This window comes from Cololabis saira, chromosome 2, assembly GCF_033807715.1.
Source record: "Cololabis saira isolate AMF1-May2022 chromosome 2, fColSai1.1, whole genome shotgun sequence".
NCBI lineage: Eukaryota > Metazoa > Chordata > Actinopteri > Beloniformes > Belonidae > Cololabis > Cololabis saira.
This window is the reverse complement of record NC_084588.1, coordinates 46148093-46171163: the sequence shown is the minus strand read 5'-3', so window position 1 is coordinate 46171163 and position 23071 is coordinate 46148093. Positions and strand designations below refer to the sequence as shown.

General features: G+C 40.0%; 1 protein-coding gene across 1 annotated transcript in view; it reads right to left on the bottom strand.

Moving 5' to 3' along the window:
- Window positions 1–23071, bottom strand: part of LOC133464527 (ras-specific guanine nucleotide-releasing factor 1-like) — a 42250-nt gene that overhangs the window by 1411 nt on the left and 17768 nt on the right. The window contains exons 8-26 of the mRNA XM_061746562.1: window positions 22582–22691; window positions 22327–22445; window positions 20707–20867; window positions 20527–20590; window positions 19334–19473; window positions 18402–18484; window positions 17690–17938; window positions 12941–13314; window positions 11701–11817; window positions 8436–8606; window positions 4768–4874; window positions 4563–4675; window positions 3437–3497; window positions 3248–3354; window positions 3024–3108; window positions 2741–2938; window positions 1913–1992; window positions 1676–1793; window positions 1501–1569 (exon numbers count right to left, since the gene is read on the bottom strand). Coding sequence (XP_061602546.1) covers window positions 1501–1569; window positions 1676–1793; window positions 1913–1992; window positions 2741–2938; window positions 3024–3108; window positions 3248–3354; window positions 3437–3497; window positions 4563–4675; window positions 4768–4874; window positions 8436–8606; window positions 11701–11817; window positions 12941–13314; window positions 17690–17938; window positions 18402–18484; window positions 19334–19473; window positions 20527–20590; window positions 20707–20867; window positions 22327–22445; window positions 22582–22691 — 2526 coding nt within the window. The remainder of the gene's footprint in view (window positions 1–1500; window positions 1570–1675; window positions 1794–1912; window positions 1993–2740; window positions 2939–3023; window positions 3109–3247; window positions 3355–3436; window positions 3498–4562; window positions 4676–4767; window positions 4875–8435; window positions 8607–11700; window positions 11818–12940; window positions 13315–17689; window positions 17939–18401; window positions 18485–19333; window positions 19474–20526; window positions 20591–20706; window positions 20868–22326; window positions 22446–22581; window positions 22692–23071) is intronic.

Here is a 23071-nt window from a genome sequence, read left to right as displayed (position 1 = left end):
TATTATTTTAATATTGCTGATTATGGCTTACAGTTTAAGATTAAGATTCCCAGAATATTCTAATTTTTTGAGATAGGATATTTGAGTTTTCTTAAGCTGTAAACCATGATCAGCAATATTAAAATAATAAAAGGCTTGCAATATTTCAGTTGATTTGTAATGAATCCAGAATGTATGACATTTTTGCATTACAGAAAATAAAGGACTTTATCACAATATTCAAATTTTCTAAGACAGTCCTGTATATATATGTAATTTATCAATTAAATCAATTGTTTGGTTAAAAAAGAACCATATTTATACACTTCATCTTTGTAATTTGTCTAATTGCATTATTGTCTACAACAAGAACCAAAAAATGTCAATGTGCCTCAAAACAAGCTGTGGCATCCTGTAACTTTTGTGCTGCACACCTTCTTTCAACTCTTATTGTTTTACGTCATGTATTATGCGTAATAATGTGTTATTATAAACAAATTAACCCAAACTCCATGGGAAGTGAGTTCCACTCTTACTGCTTCCTCATGAATTATTAGGAGGATAAATTGCAAGCAGCGCCTGCTAATCAAATGCACGTGATTATTTCATCAGCAGTGGGACGACCTCTGTAAAAGCAGAGGTTTGGGCAGTTTGCTGATCTGGAGCATTTAGGCATGTGCTCACACAATGGCACAAAGGAAATACATCAGCAGTGATCTTAGAGACACAATTGTTACTGTTAGAGGGCCATTTCCAAACCATTTGGAGTCCATCATTGTACAGTATAATATATTATTCACAACGGGGAAACATTCAAGACAGCTGCCAGAAGACAGTGACAGGTTCACCCCCAGCGGGAGAACGTGCTATGCTCAGGAAAACTGCAAAGAAACCCCAAAACACCTTGACTTTACAGCTTATGGCAGCATGAACAGTATGAAAATACTGCTTTTGTCTTCTTTAGAAAGGTTTCCACGTAAAAGCGTATTCTTTCAGAGAAGAACATGGGAGCGTTGCATAAGTCGAACAAAAACTCTTATTTACACAAAAGTAACTTTTAAAACAAAGGCGAGGACATCTGTTCGACAGCTTGAGTAAAACTGGATCATTCAACAGAACTATTAACCACATCCTAACTACATCAGCAAATCTACAACAGGATATCAACACATAAATGAATAAATGAAAATAAAATCAAGGTATTGCAGGAGTCAAACTGTACACCCCCAATCTGATTGAAATGCTGTGATGGGACTTTTGTGCACACATAAAATCCTGCAAATCTCCAAGAACTAACGAAAAGAGGAGTAAAGAGGAATGTGAGAAAGATATCAACATCCAAAAAAAGATCATTTCAACTTATTGCTGTTATATACTCAGGGAAGTTGGTTATCTTTTCTTAAATAATCTTTTTGTGATCACAATTCATTTTAGATCAGCTTGTCAAATTTACAGTTTAGGATTCTTGAAATTCAAAAATAAAAACACTATATGATCGTATGAATAGAAATGTCATCTCACCTTCGGCGTGAAATCTATCTTATAAGCTGTTTGCTGAAACTGCCGTATTTCTCTGATGATGTGAGATATCTGGGGAGGAATGACAGAGTATCACATGAAGCTTCACCGTGGAGGGTTTTTTCTTCACAAAGGGGTTAAAAATGAGCAGATAATGCTTTGTTCTTTTGCATAATACCATTCTCATTTTGGAGAAGTTGACCAGGTTGTCCTCAGTGTAGTTGGGGGTTCCCTCCTCAATGAAGGCCAGGTCAGTCAGGTACATTCCCAGGTAAGGGACGCAGGGCGGGTCACAGCTGAGGAAAGAGGCAGGTCAGAGAGAAACATGTGTAACGTGTGTTAAGGGAAAAGCACAAACAATGACATACTTAACTGCGAGCATTAAATGAGAAGCTGAAAAAGCGTAGCTGCTTACTTCTTCAGAGCCTCTCTCAGGTTTTTGAATCTGCCCTCTGATGACACCAGCTTCTGTAACTTGTCAATCACAGTCTTTGTCTAGAAAGTGGATCAGAGCAAAGGAAGATGTTGCATATGTCTTATAAGTGTCAGATGGGAAGTCCAGTATTATCTGCAGTCTTTCTCTGGGACCGGCAGAATAAGAGGCAGTGACTCAAAGAGACCAGACAAACTGATAAACAAAGCTGGCTCTCTACTGCTCTGCAGCGTCTGGGGCTTATTGTGCAACGCATGTTGCATAAAATAATAGACAACACTTCACTTCCTCACATCACAGTGATTTAACCAACAATGTCCTCAAAGACTTTCCTGGTTCAATACGATACAGAGCAGCAAAGTAGAAGAAATCATTCCTGCTCAGGTCTGTAATCTTTTGCAATAGACAATTCAATTTGATTATACTGATTTTCATGTAGCAATTAGTTCTTATTGTCCATTTTAAATGATTTAGGCTCCAAAATACTGTAAAAATGTGTAGATTTATAAAGTGTTGTTATATTGAATCAAACGTTGTTGATTGTAAGCTGAACACAATATTTTTTTTAAATGATTATATCAATCTCTGTAAGGATGTCATCTTTCACACACATTTTTTTTCAATTTTTCAATTTCTTTTTAGTAGTATTTCCAGTTTTGTATAATTTTTTCACATTTTTTTCACACACACATATATATATACATACATACCTGTCACAGAATTAAAAATAAATGGATTAAAAACACTTGTCCTAGAGTTGAACTCTTTTCCGGCAACTCTGAACGGTTCACCCAGTTTTCTACTTCTCACCTGCTTGGAAACCTTGATCCAGGTCTTCTTGAGGCGGAAGATGGAGCTGCGGTTCAGAGAGGACGTGATCTCCAGCACAGCGTTGTAGTTGTGGAGGCAGCGGCAGATGTCGGCCACGGCCACCCACTTCTCGATCACGGCCACTCGCATGTTGATGTCATCCCAGTGCAGGATCTCCGTGGCGATCCTGTTGCTGATCTGACGAGGAAGACGCAAAAATACAGGATATCTGTCTGTCTGTCTGTCTGTCTGTGTACTCATCAATTGCACAGTGAGCACTCACATCATTGAAATGCTTGGTTGTTTTTATTATGTAAGGAGTTCTCTCGTTCTTGTCATTCTTCATCCAACCTTGACCAAAGAATTCCCTGGAGAGAATAAGAAAACAGAAAAAAGACCCATGAACACTCACTGTACTGGTGCTACTCACTTCTCTCCAGTCTCCTGAGCGTCTGTAATGTTTGTCCTGCAGGGCTCGGCGCCCGTGTCTGTGCGGATGCCCCTCACTCATATGGGATGACTTTGAAGACCAGGTGGTCCAGCTGGGTGAGCTGCTCAGCAATCTCCAAAGCCGAGTGGCTGTCGAACGGTTCAGTCTTGCTGTCCTCCATGGCCTAAATCACATGGCGGCACAGTAAAGATCCTCACTGTGATTTAACTCTAATTCAGAGGGTTTTAATCCCAAATTTCTCTCACCATCTGCGTCATCTCTTCTATGGTTGCCTGACTGTCTCCAGGATCCTCCTGAGTGAGAGTCCTGTGTACACAAGGATGTCGGATATATTGTTTAACAAGTTTGATTCAATTTATAACATCCTTTTTCTTTGTTAAATAAATCTAAAATGTCTGGTCTGTCTTCTCCAGAGGAACAGTTGGCACTTTTATTTCCAAAGTACAATTGGTTCAACCACACGTTGGAATTAAATATGTGGCGTTGATGCATTTTAGCTTTAGTTTCTATTCTTATCATTAAATATTAAAGTGTTTTCTAAACAGCACTTGCACACAGATATGTGTACTGTATATCCAGTACTCGAATTGAGGGGGGATGAGGGGGGATGGCATCCCCCCTGAAATAAAAACGGTCCAAATCCTCCCCCCTGTAAAACTGCCATCCCCCCATTTCCATCCCTTATGTCATTTCATCAATGAATGTGGTTTTACTGCTATTTCAACATTTAGAGTCATCACCAGAAAAATAACACCAGAAAAATAACTTATTGGACAATTTTCACCTGTTTCAAGTAAATTTTCACTTGAAATAAGTAGAAAAATCTGCCAGTGGGACAAGATTTATCTTCTTATTACAAGCAAAAAAGTCTTTTTCCAGTGGCAGATTTTTCTACTTATTTTAAGTGAAAATCTACTTGAAACAGGTGAAAATTGTTTTTTCCAGTGATGAGTCTTGTTTTGATATTTTTTTTACTAAAATTAGACATTTTAACTAGAAATAAGACAAATATTCTTAAGATTTTGAGTTTTTCCAGTGATCCATTTTACTTATCCTGTGAAGGACAGAGTCATATTGATAAGTTCAGAAAACTGTTTTTTATTGTTGTGTTTTGATGTATTTGATGTAAGCCCAGTGGATATTTAAAGCTTACAGAAGGCTGCATTTAACTGCTGCTATGTCATTCCTGCAGTATTTCTGCAGGTGTTTTGGTCAGTGCTATTATTTGTAATATATTATATTATTTGTAATCAGCACAAATGATCTGTCCCCATATGATAAAATCCACCATCCCCCCTGATTTTTTTTTACAACTCGAGTACTGTGTATATCGGTACATGAATGATCAATTGATAATGACTGAAGACCAACCTGATAATGTTGGCAGCCGCCTTTCTTTCCTGTGTCAAAAGCTCTGGGTCATGCATCACCTCCTCCAGGAAGCCAATTACACGCATCTTCAGCTCCATGTTCAGCTCAAAGTCCTAAGAACCCATACACATGTCATTACAGAGGTGTTTGTCTCCTTTAAAAGACAGATACGTAGATAAAGGAAAGGAAAGAAGGTGGACTGCACCTGGGAGTGCTTGGAGACCCAGTGACGAAGCACATTCAGGACTCTGTTAGTGGCTGCTCTTCGGATAACAAACTCTTTGTCCCCGTTCCTCTGATCTGTAGGAAAACCTGGAAACAGGTTTAACATGGTTACATTCAAAGTGACTCCCACCTGCAGGGTCCTTTTATCCTATAATGTGACACTTCCTTTAGGGTCTTTTTGATTTTCTTCCTAAGTACAGAGAACTGCTGATCAAATGTTAAGATTTAGATTGATCAGCAAGTCCAGTTTACTTAGAATAACTATCAAAAATACAGATAATTAAACTCAGGGAAATGTGATAGAGACCATTAACATTTGAAGCAAAAATATCAGTTATTGTACATATGCAAACAAAACACGCGGTTAGTCAGAAATCATGCTCTCTCACATAGTGGTACGTTTTTAATGCAAGCAAAGGCCACCCTGCCCCCCAACACTGCAGTGTTATGAACAGGCCTCCTATGGTGCTTTAGCTACCAATGACCTGACTTTTGCTCTCATCTAGACTTCTAGTTCTCAAGACCGGTCTTGGTCTCGAGACGACTTTTTTGTTGTTTTGGTCTCGTCGTCGGGTCTCTCGGTCTCGCCATGTCTCGGACTCGGTTAATTGAGATGCCATTGCACACACCAAGGTGACAGAATCTGGTGATCAACAGTTCTTCAGTGTAATCTGGCTATTATAATGGTAAATAATGCAATTTCAAGTCAATAATTGTGTGTATCTTTAATATTTAGAACTAATATTAAAAAGAGATGGACATCAATTAAGGCTAGAGAAATTTGGAATAGTTGTGACAACGACCTAAAAATGTGCAGTTCTATCTTCAAGTTTAAGGAAATGTTTAAAGAAAATACTGTACATAAATATAAAACACTATAATTATATAGTATATTATCAAAAACATTCTAGAATGTGAAACGTCAAGTTTATATTTTTTCGTACTTATTTTTGTCTTCTTTATGTATTGTTTGTTTCCACAGAGTAATGCTAATGCTAATGTCTCATATTTAAGCTGAGCTTAAGATAAAAAGGGTAGGCACTATAAGCTACGGCTTCAGCCTACACCTTTTCGGCAAAAGAAATGTTTATTTTACCTTTTCATCTTGTTTTGTAAAAAAGTGTGTACAAGCCGAAATAAAAGATTCATTCATTCATTCATTCAAAATTCACATTGCATCTACAAATTAGGTACAAATTAAATCAGTAACATTTGCTATTCATGACTTTTCTGAGGTGGAGGGGGGTGTTGGAGGCTGGTTATTCTGTTAGATGACTTTAGGACTAGTTAGTAGTCGTGTCAATCCTTAAAAGCACTGGAGTCAATCCTCCAATAGTGTAGAAATAGCGGTAGTGCAGTCGCCACACATATCTGATCTCAGCTGATGGATGAAAACATTTATAGTCAGTTCAACATAAGACATCCACTTCTCTGTTTTCTTATGCAGCAGTTGAATACAACCTCATACGGAAACTAAGAAGCTGAACCCAGGATGGTGCTTAAGTTCTAAAACTCACGCAAGATGAGAAAATAACTAGGTTTTTTTTTGGTCTCGGCCTCGGTCTTGATCTGAACTAGTCTTGGTCTTGACTTCGTCGATCTTGGTCTTGTCTTGGTCTTGATAATCTCTGGTCTTGGTCTTGTCTTGGTCTCGGTTGATTAGGTGGTCTTGACTACAAGTCTACCCTCATCACAGAACTGCATTTTCCCAGGATGCTGGAAATTTCAGAACCTGGGCTTTATCTCCTTAAACTGATTTGCTTCATTTTGTGAAAAGCCCATTTAAAAAGTGTTGCAGCAGATGTTAGAGGAGTTCCACACCAGCTCACAAAAGCAGGTCTAGGCTCAGTGGAGAATTGAAGGATCAAACGTTCAACCTGTGGTTGTTAGTGGTCCATGCGTGTACCTACTACTATTGGACATGTTACGAGTGCTTCAAACAAATCAAGAGAAGTTACAGGAGTCTGCAGAATACGAACTGATTTTATCCTGTCAGAAAAGAAGAGTTGAAGATCAATTCCAACACCATCCTTGTTTCTCACCTGTCACTTTTAAAGACAAAGACAGCTGGGATCATTGGACTTATTGTGGCCAGTTAATGATAACCAAAACCCATTCTCCCCCTCTGCTTGTAGTGGGTTCACATCACAGCTGCATCACGCCAGAAAAAGCTCACCATGAAAGTGAGGAAATTGAACTATGTTGCTTAGTCCACAGCTGGAAGGGAATGAAAATGTTGAATATCTGCGGTGTGTTTTTGTGACTTGACACCTCAGTTTGATTCTTTATAAAAAGAACGGGAGATTCACAGATATGAGGTGGGGTCCTGGAGGGCCCACTAGTGGTCAAAAGGTGCATAACTGTCAAATCCTTTGAGTGATTCTTAAGAAGGATAATGGCAGATTGTTTTGTTCAAAATTAAGATCATCTTTCTCCTCAGTCATGTGGTTACATAATCGAACCAGAACAAAGTTTTGCCCACAGTCCTCAGTTCGTAAAGAACTGCACATATGCAGAGGTGTCAAGTAACAAAGTACAAATACTTTGTTACCTTACTTAAGTAGAAATTTTGGTTATCTATACTTCACTGGAGTAATTCTTTTTCAGACGACTTTTTACTTTTACTCCTTACATTTTCACGCAATTATCTGTACTTTTTACTCCTTACATTTTAAAAACAGTCTCATTACTCTATTTCATTTCGGACTTTAAAAAAAACTATCCAGTTAAATTGCTCCATCCGGATAGAGTGAATTTGGTTGTGGTTGTTTCAGATGCTCTTGTCCAGTTTTGTTCTTACATCCGTTCCCTCAGATTCCTGCAACTAAACTTGGATGTACATTCCAATAAAGGTTAGGATAAATGATAACATGCCTCTGAAGTTTGACTTTTTGCACCATTACAATACTTATAGGCAACTAGTCATCATATCTGCTGCTCTCTGAAACACATGTTAATGCTCAATAGTACACATATATGGTTCTTTAATATATTTGCATTATACTAACATGCATCTATTTTCAATGGCTTTTTATACATTTACTTGAGTAAAAACCTTGAGTTGATACTTCAACTTCTTCAGGAGTATTTTTAAACTCTCAAAAAGAGAACATCTCACACGTGTTTGGTTTCAAATTACTCACAAACTCGGGCAGTAAATGTAAAGGGAGGCATGTTCAGATAATATCCTCACTGATCCTGATCACTGTGAAATCACCAGACATTTACTTGAAAAATCAGACAAGCTTCAAAGACAGAGAAAGATTTTGTGTTTCACAGAAGAGTTCAACAAACCCTTTAATATATTTGCATTACACTAAGATACATTCATTTTCAATGGCTTTTGTCCTTAATGGCTTTTTCCCCCTTACATTACTTTTACTTTTATACTTTAAGTAGTTTTGAAACCAGTACTTTTATACTTTTACTTGAGTAAAAAACTTGAGTTGATACTTCAACTTCTACAGGAGTATTTTTAAACTCTAGTATCTATACTTCTACCTGAGTAATGAATGTGAATACTTTTGACACCTCTGCACATATATTAGATTCTGCGTCTCTAACTGGATGGTGGCAGAAAAGCACAGTTGTAGTTTGTCTCTGACGAGCATCCGTGGTGTTACAGATTTAACCCCTAACGTGACTGACCTGTGCTGGCGAGGGACATGCGGCGGTACTTCTCCTTGGTCGGCGTGCCTTCGTTGGCACCAGCCGTCGCGATGGCGAAGGCCGAGGCGGCAGAAAGGGCACTGCGGTTATTGTCCAGCTCCCGGCAAGATGAAACCACCATGCCGTTGTTGAAGGAAAACAGGGAGAACTCTACAGAGGGGAGGGGTGGGGGTGGTGGAGGAGGTGGAGGTGGTAGATTTAAAACCATCATCAGACAGTCAGTGATATCAGAAAAAATAAAGAGCACTTCTTCAATCTGACACAAACTGAGGGTAACTGAAGTGGATGGATGGATGGATGGATGGATGGATGGATGGATGGATGGATGGATGGATGGATGGAAAAACATCATACAGTTTAAAGATAGTTTAAAACAGACCATAATTGGTAAATACCAACAAGATTGAAGGATAAGATGCAAGAGAGAGAATTATGGAATTATGCAGGTAATATTTACTGATCTTTTTGTCCCTGTTTTAATCGGGACTATTTATTATTTATTTTTCCTTTTTTCTTTTCTTACTGGTTCTTTGTTGTTACATATATTTTTTTTGTGTTTTGTGTTTGCTTCTTTTTTGGGTGGAAATGCTATAAAGCATTTGTTGCAGAAAGTATTTATATATAGGCATTTATAAGCTCAGAGCTTCAGCCTATTGAATAGGCTGATCCAAATGATTACACGAGTACATGATTACATGATTACACGATATGCTATGAATGAGTGTACCATATTGAGCACATGATCGAAGTAAATAAATAAATACAAAATAAAAATGGATGGATGGATGGATGGATGGATGGATGGATGGATGGATGGATGGATGGATGGATGGATGGATGGATGGATGGATGGATGGATGGATGGATGGATGGATGGATGTTCTGATTAATGTTGATTGTTCAATATTACAATTTTTTTGGAAAAGAAATACAAATTTGGTTTAAAAGCCTTTGGTCACAATGATTAATCCTCTCTATTATTTTTTCCTTTCCATTTTAATTTCCCAGCTGAAATTGGCGACTACGACCCCGGGGAGCACCCTGGGGCAGTGGTCCTCAACCTTTTTTCAGTGATGTACCCCCTGTGAAATATTTTTTCAGCCAAGTACCCCCTAACCAGCGCAAAGCACTTTTGGTTGTGAAAAAAAAAGACCTAAAACAGCACTGTGCCATCAGTAACTGTTTTATTAAACATAAAAATATTGCTGCTACACTTCAACCACGACTCCATCGTTGGTCCAAGTGATTGACAGGTGAAGCCAGGTGATTGACAGGTTAGGTGGAACCATCCTGGTGTGGGGGATACTCTGAGGTTTTAGGATAATAAGTTGAATAGCCTACTCCTGAAGATAAAATTCATTTTATGAATTTAGACTTATATTTTCCTCAATTATTTATGAAATATTTTTGCATGGATGCTACTTTTCTAAAAGAACTTGATCTATATATAAGGACAATTTACTCATCAAAAAACAAAAAGGCACAAAAAACCATCAGCATCTGTAAATTGTTCAATTTGACTACATGAAACCTACTCTCGCACATTATGTTGTTTTTATTTTTATTTATGTTTAATTTACATTCAACTGTCTTGTTCTTTATATATTCTTTTGTTTATTTCTTTTCTATATGGTGCTCGAATGTCTGTATTTGTATGTTACCCTTGTTCTTAATTTTGCATTGTATTTTGAGATTTAAATTAAAAAAAAAAAAAAAAAAAAAGCCAGGTGGCATTTGACAGGTTAGGTGGAACCATCCTGGTGTGGGGGAGACTCTGCGGTTTTAGGATAATAAGTTGAATAGCCTACTCCTGAAGATAAAATTCATTTTATGAATTTAAACTTATATTTTCTTCAATTATTCATGAAATATCTATTTTTAAAGGATTTTTGCATGGATGCTACTTTTTAGGTATATGTATAATTTAAAATCTCATGTACCCCCTGTAGTGCCTTCACGTACCCCCAGGGGTACACGTACCCCCATTTGAGAACCATCGCCCTGAGGGCTACAGCTCCAAGCTGGATGGATGGATGGATGGATGGATGGATGATGGATGGATGGATGGATGGATGATGGATGGATGGATGGATGGATGATGGATGGATGGATGGATGGATGGATGGATGGATGGATGGATGGATGGATGGATGGATGGATGGATGGATGGATGGATGGATGGATGGATGGATGGATGGATGGATGGATGGACGGATCTCTTTGAAGCGCTACAGAAATGCTCTGTAAAATGTGTTCAAATGGAGAAGTTGGCCATCAGAGAGCAACAGAGAGCTGAAACAGACCCAGCACAGTGTGTCCTGCATCTCGTGGCAGTGACGGTGTAAACGCCGCTGTGCCTGCCTCTCTCCCTGCCTCCCACCCCTCTTCCCTCCCTGCCTTCCTCCGTGTAGCCGGGGGCGGTATAGAAGAACACGCACATCGTTGCTAAGGTACAAGGTTTCCTTCCACCTACTCGCACAAGGCACTGGCTTCCCTTGTATCCAGTAACGTGGGAAGAGAACACACTGGGGATGAATTGTGCTTGACTACCTACGGGGTGGATGCTCTCTTTCTATGCAGTATGGGGAGGGCCAGGATGCTGTGGGTGGTTTTTGTCCAGACCTTATTTGACTGTATCTGTGCTTGCCGTTCTCTGGAAAAAACAAAGTTTTTATGAGTCTGCCGTGGCTATATTTACTTATCTCTATGAATCTGAGCATGCAGCGTTCATCGTTTTAGATCCGTGGCCTTACTGGGTGGTTAAAATACCATCAAGTAGAAGAAAAGGAGTCTGAGTTGAACCTAAAATTAAACATTTCCAACATGTACGACCCGCCCAAATCAGTGCATGTTCTGGTAAACATCAAGCACATCAGTTATAGATGGTTGAGCATGTTTTCATGATTTAACATCCGTCTTATCAGAGACACAGCAATTCTGTTCTGTAGCTCAGTTCTTCTTTCAGCGAAAGAGGTGGTTACATCACACAATTATTTCAGGATAAACACTACTATTAAAACAATTTTTACTAATAAAAAATCAGTGCAGATCTACTGAACTTTTGGTGGTTTATTTTCAGTCATTTCTAATTATCAATCCAGTAAACTGAGCTTTTAATATTGTCAGATTTTCTGATAAGTAATTCGAGATAGCTACTCGTTACGAACGCAGATGGAAGATGTAATATTATGAATGGTAATAATCAGATTTTTGAAAACAGTGAGGAGGCAAAGCTGTTTGGTACCAGAGTTTTTGGACTTGACATTCTTCGGTGTCGACGGTGACTTGGGAGGAGACATTTCTGCTTCCGCCTCGTCACTCTGACTTGGGTCTTCGTCACATTCTTCTCTGACGGACAGATCTGGACAGAAAGGAAATTTCACTGTTAGGAGACACTGACGTTATGTAAGGAAGAGACAGGAAAGATATCCATCTAATCTGAGAGAAATATGCATAATTGTGATCATGATATTATTCAGTGTCAGTTAAAAATGATAAAAAGGGCAACAAAGAACAAAAAAACTGTGCTTAAGTTTCATGAAAAAGTTGATAAACAAAGATCTAACCTTACAGCTATGTTAGCCACTTGAGGCTAAGCTGCTCATTTTAAGTTCAGTTCAGAGGAAACAGTTTGGAAAAGCTGTATTTTTCTCACTTTCAGAGGTGTCAAGTAACAAAGTACAAATACTTTGTTACCTTACTTAAGTAGAAATTTTGGTTATCTATACTTCACTGGAGTAATTCTTTTTCAGACGACTTTTTACTTTTACTCCTTACATTTTCACACAATTATCTGTACTTTTTACTCCTTACATTTTAAAAACAGCCTCGTTTCTCTATTTCATTTCGGCCTAAAAAAAAACTACCCAGTTAAATTGCTCCATCCGGATAGAGTGAATTTGGTTGTGGTTGTTTCAGATGTTCTTGTCCAGTTTTGTTCTTACATCCGTTCCCTCAGATTCCTGCAACTAAACTTGGATGTACATTCCAATAAAGGTTAGGATAAATGATAACATGCTGCTGAAGTTTGACTTTTTGCACAATTACAATACTTATAGGCAACTAGTCATCATATCTCCTGCTCTCTGAAACACGTTGATGCTCAATAGTACACATATATGGTTCTTTAATATATTTGCATTATACTAAGATGCATTCATTTTCAATGGGTTTTTTCCCCCTTACATTACTTTTACTTTTATACTTTAAGTAGTTTTGAAACCAGTACTTTTATACTTTTACTTGAGTAAAAAACTTGAGTTGATACTTCAACTTCTACAGGAGTATTTTTAAACTCTAGTATCTATACTTCTACCTGAGTAATGAATGTGAATACTTTTGACACCTCTGCCCCCGTTCACACACTCAGTTTATTCATCAGTCACACCTTAAAGAAATTAAGGGACCACTGATGATAAATTCAACATTTTGGGCATACTGTCACGGTGGCAAAGCTGCAAACCCCCTCCGGCCGCCGCTCTGACCTTGCTTGCTGAGAGCAGCATCTTCAGCTTTGCCTTCGGATTTGTTCTCTCCCTCGTCGGGGATCTTGCTGGCCATCGTGCTGGACACGTAGAGCTTGTTGATGTCGAGTGTGGTCTTACTGAAGGGGGACATGGTGGAGTGCATGCTTGCATAGCCGTTGGGAGAGCAGCTGAGAGCGGCCAGGTCCAGAGCTTTCCCCCCGGTGATGATGGGGATGTTCAGCGAGAGTTTGCGCCGGCGGTTCGGAGACGACGTCTTGGTGATGGAGAGGGGGGGAGGAGAGGAGAACTTGCGGCTGGCACGTGGGGACGTGGGTGGCTCGCCGTAGAGGAGTTTGTTGTTCTGGCTGCTGGCGAAGAAGAGCTCCAAAGAGCTGCAGGAGAGGGGGAGAGTGAGAGAGGGTGAAGCCATACAAGGATGAACTGTACTTAGGGTTGCAAAATTCCAGGAATTTTCAAAGTTGGAAACTTTCCATGGGAATTAACGGGAATATATGGGAATTAACGGGAATTAACGGGAATAAATAAGAAATTTACAGAATTGAAGGTTGGCCCTTAACAGGGAACTTAAATATAGTTGGGGGAAATATATTGTAGCATAGTCTTGGCTAAAACAACCAGATTTAATGCAAGTACACTCCTCAATCACATGCACACAGCACATTGCTTACTGCAGGGCTATTGAGGCCACGCCCCCTACATGCACTGTGCATTCCTCCATCACATGCACAGGTGATTTCTTGAAGCCTGGAGGCCACACATTTGAGCTCAAAGCACAAGACTATTGAAGCCACACATTTGAGCCCACGGACTATATAAAGTCAAGTAAATTTTGATAATATCATGGGGTAAATATATTTGATCTATAATGGTATTAATGTTTAACTTGCAAATATTAAATAAAAATGTATTAACACAGTAGCTAGCTAGCTGGTAAGTTAGGTGCTAAATGAAAGCTATTTTTCATTTCATTGACCATTTAAGAGGCTAGCTTATTATGGTGGTAGCTACCTCAAATTTGATGCTGTTTTTTCTGACTCCAGCAAGACAGTTTTCTGTAACCATTCAAGAATTTATACATCAATTGTCAAATATTTTGAAGACCATTCCAGTTGTTTAGCCAACTATATTTCTGTTCATGCCATTGCTTTAGTGTTTTTTCCCATAAATTCCCATAAATTCCCAATAATTCCCATAAATTCCCATAATTCCCATAATTCCCATGGAAAGTTTCCAATTTGGAATATTTCCAAAATTCCCCAGCTTAACTTCCCATGAAAAGTTTCCGGAAATTTACCGGAAATTTTCCACCCCTTTGCAACCCTAACTGTACTGTAAGTAAAAAAGCAACTTTTTGTGTGTTGGCAAGGTGTAAAACAGAGAAATGGGTACGATGGAGGTGCAAGGTTCACTTGGTATCATGAAGCAGATAGGGAACACATTCGCTGCAGGGTTCCTCAGGAGCTCCTGCTTCTTTTATTTAAGCTACATTGTTTAAGACAGCATCTTCCTTGCACTGAGAGCCACCCCCTCTGAAGGCCTATAAATAGCATGTCAAGTGACAGTGTGGGAGGCACGGGTGCTGCCAACAGCAACCAGCCCAGGGGAGGCCCACAGAGACACGGGGAGAGAGAAACAATGAAAAGGGAAGCCAAAGAAAGACAGAGAAGGAAAGTGGGAGAAGAAGACAGAGGTTGAATGTAGGGGTGGTGGGGGGTGGGGGGGCAGAAGAGTGATACGGTGAGGGGCTGCATGAGAGAAGAGCAGCAAAGCGGACCTGGATTCCACCACAGCGAAGGCTGCGTGCCGGGAGTGGGCGATAAAGGGAAGCCTCCAGCCCTATAAGGCACTAGCTGCCGTGTTGTGTCACATTAACCAAATTCAAATAATAGTAATGGATGGAGAGAAGCACAGAGTTGAATGGCAAAGCAACCAAGTGTCAAAAGCAAGAAGAAAAAAAAAGGGAAATGTATGAGGCGGTAGGGAAGACTGGAGTACGACAAAAAAAATGGGGAAAGTGGAGAAGAAGAGAGAGCAGGGTGCAAAGCACCAGCATCAATATTTAATACCGTGGAGCTGCTGCAGATGATGGGGAAGAGAGGGAGGGAGAAGGCAGGAGAGAGGGGGAGAGGGTGGGGTCCTGCAGCAGAGTAAAGTGTTGCCATGGCGACAGTGCAGCAGAAAGAGGGATGGTCAGACTTGTGGAAAGAAAAATAAAAGCAGGAGAATGGAAAAAGGTAGGCGAAGAATGGCAAAGATGAGGAGGGGTTAGGGAGAGGTGGGCGGATGCAGGACCCAATTAAATGTGAAAGTGGCCAGAAGACGCGGTGGTGTGACCCCTCACTGCCTCCCCGCCAGTCCCTTCTCACCTGGACACTATATTATTGCATGATAGGCTGCTTACAGACAGTCCACGTGAGTGCAAAGACTAATTCAGACACTGGGGAAGTCCCACCTCTTCACTGCACCAGTACGCCGCTGCGGCTGCATCCTCTATGTGGGAACCTCAAAACTTTGTTTATGTTTCAGTAACAAACTACAGCCATCAACGAGGCACTTGTGAGAGTAACGATTGACTGCTGCATCGCTCGCTGACGATAGCCACACAGAGGCTAACAGTCAATTTGGGGAATTATAGACCAAATTAGACCAAATTGTAGAAAAAGTTCATTAAAGGGATTCAGTGTAAGATACAGACACTCAAATAATACAAGATAAAACATGCAAGCTCGAACCTTCGTCTGCTAGAGTCCCTGTTGAGTGACGTCAAAACTCACCTTGTGCTGATACTCAGTAATTATTTGGTTTCTTTGACAAAAGCGATAAGATTTTGAGCATCTCAACTGGTTTTACACATTTTAGTGCACAAATATCAAAGACTGGTGCTCAGAGAGGTGTGTGTATGGACTTTGTTGGCAGGTGTTAAATAAGAAGATCCATATCTTTTCACTTAGTTTTCTTTAAAGACATTGAAGAAGAAGAGGTTTGAGACCATATACCGAGTACTCTGAAGGCTAATGGACATGCTAGTGCTTGTTTGTTTAACATATTTCAAGTTCTAGAGGTCTTATTTAATCTACTTTAGTTAGGCAACTACAGGTAGGAGGGTTTTTCCTGCGTAGCCAGGTTTGCTTTTTTTCCGTTTAAACTTTAGAGACAGTTGAAAAAGCGAGACGACTTTCAGAAACTATATATTCAAGGGCTGCTAATTTTTTCTGGACAATAACTGATAAAACAGCACATATGACAAATGTACAGGACTGTCTCAGAAAATTAGAATATTGTGATTTTCTGTAATGCTATTACAAAAACAAAAATGTCATACATTCTGGATTCATTACAAATCAACTGAAATATTGCAAGCCTTTTATTATTTTAATATTGCTGATCATGGCTTACAGCTTAAGAAAACTTGAATATTCTATCTCAAAAAATTAGAATATTCCGGGAATCTTAATCTTAAACTGTAAGCCATAATCAGCAATATTAAAATAATAAAAGGCTTGCAATATTTCAGTTGATTTATAAAGAATCCAGAATGTATGACATTTTTTTTTTTATTGCATTACAGAAAATAAAGAACTTTATCACAATATTCAAATTTTCTGAGACAGTCCAGTAATCAAGAAAGTGGAGCATAGTAGAAAGTGTCATGATTTATAGCTGAAAGATGAAAGATGCCGCATACGTGACCATTTCAGCGTTGACGGATAGATCCCAAAACAACCTCATGTTTACGACTCAAGTCATAATTTTCCCCTTTGTGACAGATAAACTGTTTAAAATATTCAAATTTGACACTGTCTGATTTCCTAAATGTCGGTATGACTTGATATGCTTTATATCAATATGTTATTACTACAGTAGATCCCGGCTGAGTGACAGGTAAACGCTTGGGGCTGCACTCGGAGCAGGTGCAGGTGTTCTCCATTTGTCTGTCAGATTCAAACGCAGGCGCACCCACAACACATAAATCAGTCAACACATTCATGTGGGACATAAATCAATCGATACGCAGAACAAAACACGTTCATATGTAAACCAGTCTACCTGGTAGACGTGTATTGGAACTGTGGCGGGACACTGGGATGCCCGGGAAAATATAGAACTGTTGACATTCAAAACAGGACTTTTTACTGTCAAGTAATAACATTAACTGCAATTCCACGTTGTATTCACCTGAATTAAATACATTTTCGAGCTGCAGGCAAAGATATTTATGTTGGGCATAATATAACTACAGGACTGTCTCAGAAAAATTAGAATATTGTGATAAAGTTCTTTATTTTCTGTAATGCAATTAAAAAAACAAAAATGTCATACATTCTGGATTTATTGCAAATCAACTGAAATATTGCAAGCCTTTTATTATTTTAATATTGCTGATCATGGCTTACAGTTTAAGATTAAGATTCCCAGAATATTCTAATTTTTTGAGATAGGATATTTGAGTTTTCTTAAACTGTAAGCCATGATCAGCAATATTAAAATAATAAAAGGCTTGCAATATTTCAGTTGATTTGTAATGAATCCAGAATGTATGACATTTTTGTTTTTGTAATTGCATTACAGAAAATCACAATATTCTAATTTTCTGAGACAGTCCTGTATATCCAAATTCACTTTTTGAGATGGCAACAAACTGGTTTATGGCGCAGTCGCCATGAGATAGATTGTTTTGTTTATTTCCTGGATGCTTCCCCAGACTTAGGACTCTTTACCAAAAAGAGTAATAATGATGCTTCTTACCGTGCAGGGATGGCGCTGATGGGCTTCTTGTAGATGGTGATGAGCTTGTCCAGCACGACATCAGCACTAGTGAAGACCCGATACGAATGGAGGAAGGTGTTCAGGAAGTCGATGGAGAGGAAGCGCAGGTCCGTCAGCCTCTCCAGCAAGCGCTCCACGCTGGCGTAGCGGATCTGCAGCACCTTGCACGAGTTCATCATCTTGCTGAAGCGAATGTCGACGTCATCGCAGTACAAGCTGGTGTCTGACCTGTATTGGAGTTCAAATGAGAGGGGGGGATATTAGTGTGATGATGCTGCCCACTGTCTGTTGGCCCACTGTGTGGGTCAGCGGTCAGAGCCTCAGTTCATTTCTCCACTGAGAGGAATGTAACTAATCTTACACTGCATTTAAGTTCCTAATGAGTGACGTTGGCAAAAACATTTCACCAAAAACTGACCAACTGCCTATGAGTCCACTCTACTTTATTATCAGTTAACATAAGAGCAAAAGTTGTAATGCAACGCGTAGTTGACGGTTCAGATCTGAGGCCAGGGGCAACGTGAGTAAATAACTTCGGCTACTCGCAACGATAAAAGTACAAATGTGTGAGTTTTAGTCATCTTTGTCTATAATTTCTTCATGCATTTTTCATATAATTATGCAATGCTAACACCAATCCCTGACTGCATGTATAATGAATGTGCATTACTGTGGGGTGTCAGACTCTTACTTAATCATCTGTGGCACAGTAACTTTACTGTTTTCCTCAAAGGCGTTCATCATCAGGCCGTTGCAGCGGATGTTGTCGATGCACTGAGAGGCAAGGAGGGAGACAGGAAAAGTGTTCTTTGTGAGTATAACAGTGGTTACAGGTTGAACCTCTCCTCTCCTAGCCAGGTTTCACTGCCTTGCACCTTTAAATCATTCCATTTGGTAAAGAAAATTACTTAACACTCATGGTGCTACATTAACTATGGTCCTCTTTTCTTTGACTACTGTGCTCTATTTGGACTTTTGCACCAAACCTAAATAAAGTGTACCGTATTTTCTGCACTATAAGACCCACCGCATTATAAGGCGCACCTTCAATGAATGACGTATTTTAAAACCCTTTTCCATATATAAGGCGCACCGCATTATAAGGCGCACTAAATATATGGTAAAATACCGTACTATAGTAGCTGGGGTTGAGTTACGTATCTACCTGATGGAGCTGCGCTACAGGAAATGCTACAAAATCCTACAGCAAATGCAAAAAAAAAACAAGAAGAAAAGTACCGTATGTCAAACTTTATTAACAAAATAAAAACCAGCTTTGCTCCGTCTCGTCAAAGTCGCCATTATGCGAGTCAGCGTCGCTGCTGTTGTCTTGAACGTCTGTGACGATTCCTGACGTTTTTAGCGCCATTACTTCGGCAACACCAACTACAGTAGCTACAATCCCCCTGACTACAGTAACAGAAATTACCGTAATGATCATATATAAGGCGCACTGCATTATAAGGCGCACTGCCGGTTTTTGAGAAAATTAAAGGCTTTTAGGTGCACCTTATAGTGCGGAAAATACGGTATATTGAATTAGATTGACTTACTCTATGTCAGTCTCTGTTCTCAGTTTTCTTTTGTTTTTGTTAATGAATGCATGCAGGCGGGGGGACATACCTGGCTGATATCACTTGTCCACGCTGACTTCTCCTGTCGGGATGAAGCCACGAGGATGACCGTGTACGGCTGGACGTCTTTGGGCTCCACCATCACTTTAAAGTCCAGGTGCTCCGTGTCCTGGCCGCTCCGCTCTTTGGCTGCAAGACACAAACCCAACAAGCTTTCCTTGAGCCGGGAAGGGGAGATGACGTGAAGACGTACACATTAGCTCAACTTAGCTTCATCTTCTTAGTCGTTACTCAGTATCGCTCAGTCAGAAATTGGATAGACATCTATTTAAGTACAGGCTCTATATATTGATGTTTTAAGAATAAATTGGTCTCCAATAAATGATCACAGATGCTTTAAAAGCAGAGCAAAGTCCTCAGAGGTTCTGTGACCAGTGAATACTGTAACTTGTTCAGTTTCACCTTGAAAATGTTAAAGCTCACCGGAAATGGTGACAAATCAATCAATTAAAAATGACTTTAACTGTTTTTGTGACATATGTCTTGGTAAGAAAAAAAAAGAAAAAACACTTCCACCTACAAAGAATCAAAGTAACTCCTCATTTGGAAATTTAAAGTACCATTTTATTGGATATATTCACTCCTGACTCCTCTGACAGTTAAAGTAGAAATAAAGGAGATGGTTCCATTTCTTTATTAATTGCACCATTTATAGGTTTTTGGCATAACCCTTCAAACACTATCTCAGTTTCTGATGTGTGACACTTTTTTTGTACACGTTTGATGTATCATGTGCTACAACCCAGCTCAGAAAACATCATCAGGTAGTTTTCTTCATCAACTTTGTCTTCTGTATATTGAAGCTGCGTTGTTTACCCTTTAGTTCGCCTGACATGAGAACTAAAACCCAGTAAATCCTTATTTTTTTAGATGTTGTGTTTATGATATATTGTACTTTACTGATTTAAAATCACCCTAAATGTTGTCTTTAACAGTTTTCTGGTTCATATACAGTGTTTTTGTATCACTATGCAAATATTGGGTTTTTTTTAGACTTCATTGCATAAACTTTGTATTGTTTTGTTTTGTTTTGGTTATCTGTGTGGTGCAGAAGACTAAGAAATGCATGTATCAATTATGATACAGCAGGCATTGAGGGGTTAAGGGCAAACAAATTGGACCTACTGTATATCTAAATGTATGTATTACCAAACACCAGATATAGTGCACATAATAGCTTACACTCGTCATCCGTCCCCTCCGGCTCCTCCATCAGGGTGCAGTCGATGAGAGACACCACTCCGTTCTGTGGCAGGAGAGACAGGCGACAGTAATTATGAACTCGAGAGTTACTTTAAATGATAAACCTTTTTTCTTTTTTTTTTTTGTGCTGGCCCGTTTTGAGAACCCGCCCTGTTTCACCTTAGTGATGTGAAGTTTTCCCCCGGAGCCCCTTGTACAGATGATGAGATGTTTGGAGAACAGGAAACATTGTCTCTCCCCTTCTTTCTTCAGAGACAGAGAGCCCAGTCGGCCTCTCGTGATCTTGCCTTTCTCACTCATCGGCACCTGGATCAGTGAACCTGTGGAAAGAGACATTTACACAAACGATGAACAAAGATATAATTGTCTCCTACTTCACACTTTCATATTAATACCTGAATAACTTTCAAAAGCCTGTAAATGAACACAACACAGGGGAATTAACATTTTACCATTTGAACTTGTGCATGAGATGAAATTAATGTGAAACCCTTTTATTTGTGCAGAAGCAATGAATTGTTTTCCTTGATACAGGATTCAGGAAGTTAGGCTTTAAATGTTCTTTAACCCTTGTGCTGTCTTCGGGTCAAGGAAGGAGGAAGAGAAGAAGGGAGGAAAGAAGGAAGGAAGGAAGAAAAGAAGGAAGGAAGGAAGGAAGGAAGGAAGGAAGGAAGGAAGGAAGGAAGGAAGGAAGGAAGGAAGGAAGGAAGGAAGGAAGGAAGGAAGGTAGGAAGGAAAGAAGGAAGGAAGGAAGGGAGGAAGGAAGGAAGGAAGGAAGGAAGGAAGGAAGGAAGGAAGGAAGGAAGGAAGGAAGGAAGGAAGGAAGGAAGGAAACAAGGAAAGAAGGAAGGAAGGGGAGAGAGCAGGAGGAAAGAAGGAAGGAAGGGAAAAAAGAAGGAAGGAAGGAAGGAAGGAAGGAAGGAAGGAAGGAAGGAAGGAAGGAAGGAAGGAAGGAAGGAAGGAAGGAAGGAAGGAAGGAAGGAAGGAAGGAAGGAAGAAAACAAGGAAGAAAACAAGGAAAGAAGGAAGGAAGGGGAGAAAAGAGGAAGGGAAGAAGGAAGGAGAGAGCAGGAGGAAAGAAGGAAGGAAGGGAAAAAAGAAGGAAGGAAGGAAGGAAAGAAGGGAAAAAAGAAGGAAGGAAGGAAGGAAGGAAGGAAGGAAGGAAGGAAGGAAGGAAGGAAGGAAGGAAGGAAGGAAGGAAGGAAGGAAGGGAGAAAACAAGGAAAGAAGGAAGGAAGGGGAGAAAAGAGGAAGGGAAGAAGGAAGGAGAGAGCAGGAGGAAAGAAGGAAGGAAGGGAAAAAAGAAGGAAGGAAGGAAGGAAGGAAGGAAGGAAGGAAGGAAGGAAGGAAGGAAGGAAGGAAGGAAGGAAGGAAGGAAGGAAGGGAAAAAAGAAGGAAGGAAGGGAAAAAAGAAGGAAGGAAGGAAGGAAGGAAGGAAGGAAGGAAGGAAGGAAGGAAGGAAGGAAGGAAGGAAGGAAAGAAGGAAGGAAGGAAGGAAGGAAGGGGGAAAAGAAGGAAGGAAGGAAGGAAGGAAGGAAGGAAGGAAGGAAGGAAGGAAGGAAGGAAGGAAGGAAGGAAGGAAGGAAGGAAGGAAGGAAGGAAGGAAGGAAGGAAGGAAGGAAGGGAGAAAAGGAAGGGAAGAAGGAAGGAGAGAGCAGGAGGAAAGAAGGACAGGAGAATTAGGTCATTTTGACCCAAAGACAGTACAAGGGTTAAGATTATTAGATGGTCAGTGTACAGTTAGTGCTTTAATTGAAAAACAAACCAAACTCCTGTCACCTTGTCTGACGAATGTCTGGCTGGTGTCCAGCAGAACTTCACAACCCTCCACGATCATGCGCTCGATGGCCAGGTTCTTCCTGATGTTCTCCGTCTCACTCACCTCATCGTGCATGATTCTGAAACGAGAACATCCGTGTGACTAGTCCTCACAAACTAACCCCAACTGAGAGGACGCGTAAAAAAGAAATTCTCCAAAAAGACTAGTCAAGCTTTACGAGTTAGTTGTGTACGAGTGTACACCAGTAGCTCTACCTGGAAAGTTCCTCCAGTTTCGACTTGGCGTAGTCCAAACTATTTCTCTCCACATGCTCATGGGGAGTGTGAGCCAGTAACTCATGCAACGTCAGGATGTAACGAGGGATCTGACAGAAAAGAAAGAGATCAAAGAAAACAAACATCAAGCATGTTTGTCTCTTCAGACGCGTCTGGATAAGAACAGCTTTGGTGCACCTTTATTTCTACAAATATGGACCTCTGCTGGAGCTGGAGAGCACTATTTCACACCAGTCCAGAGTGTATTGTGTGTTCAGTTAGGCTGAAATCAGGTAAATGTGAAGCCAAACATGCAGGTTATATCATTTTTGCACTCATCAAACCATTCATGGACTCTTTGCGCCCTTTGAGCTGCAGCAATATGAAAGAGACGTCTCCCATCAGAATCCAGATCAGAAGTGCTTTGTATTGATCTCGTCCCTCTAATGGGACGTGTTGACCAAAATCACACCAGGATCGCCCCCAACAG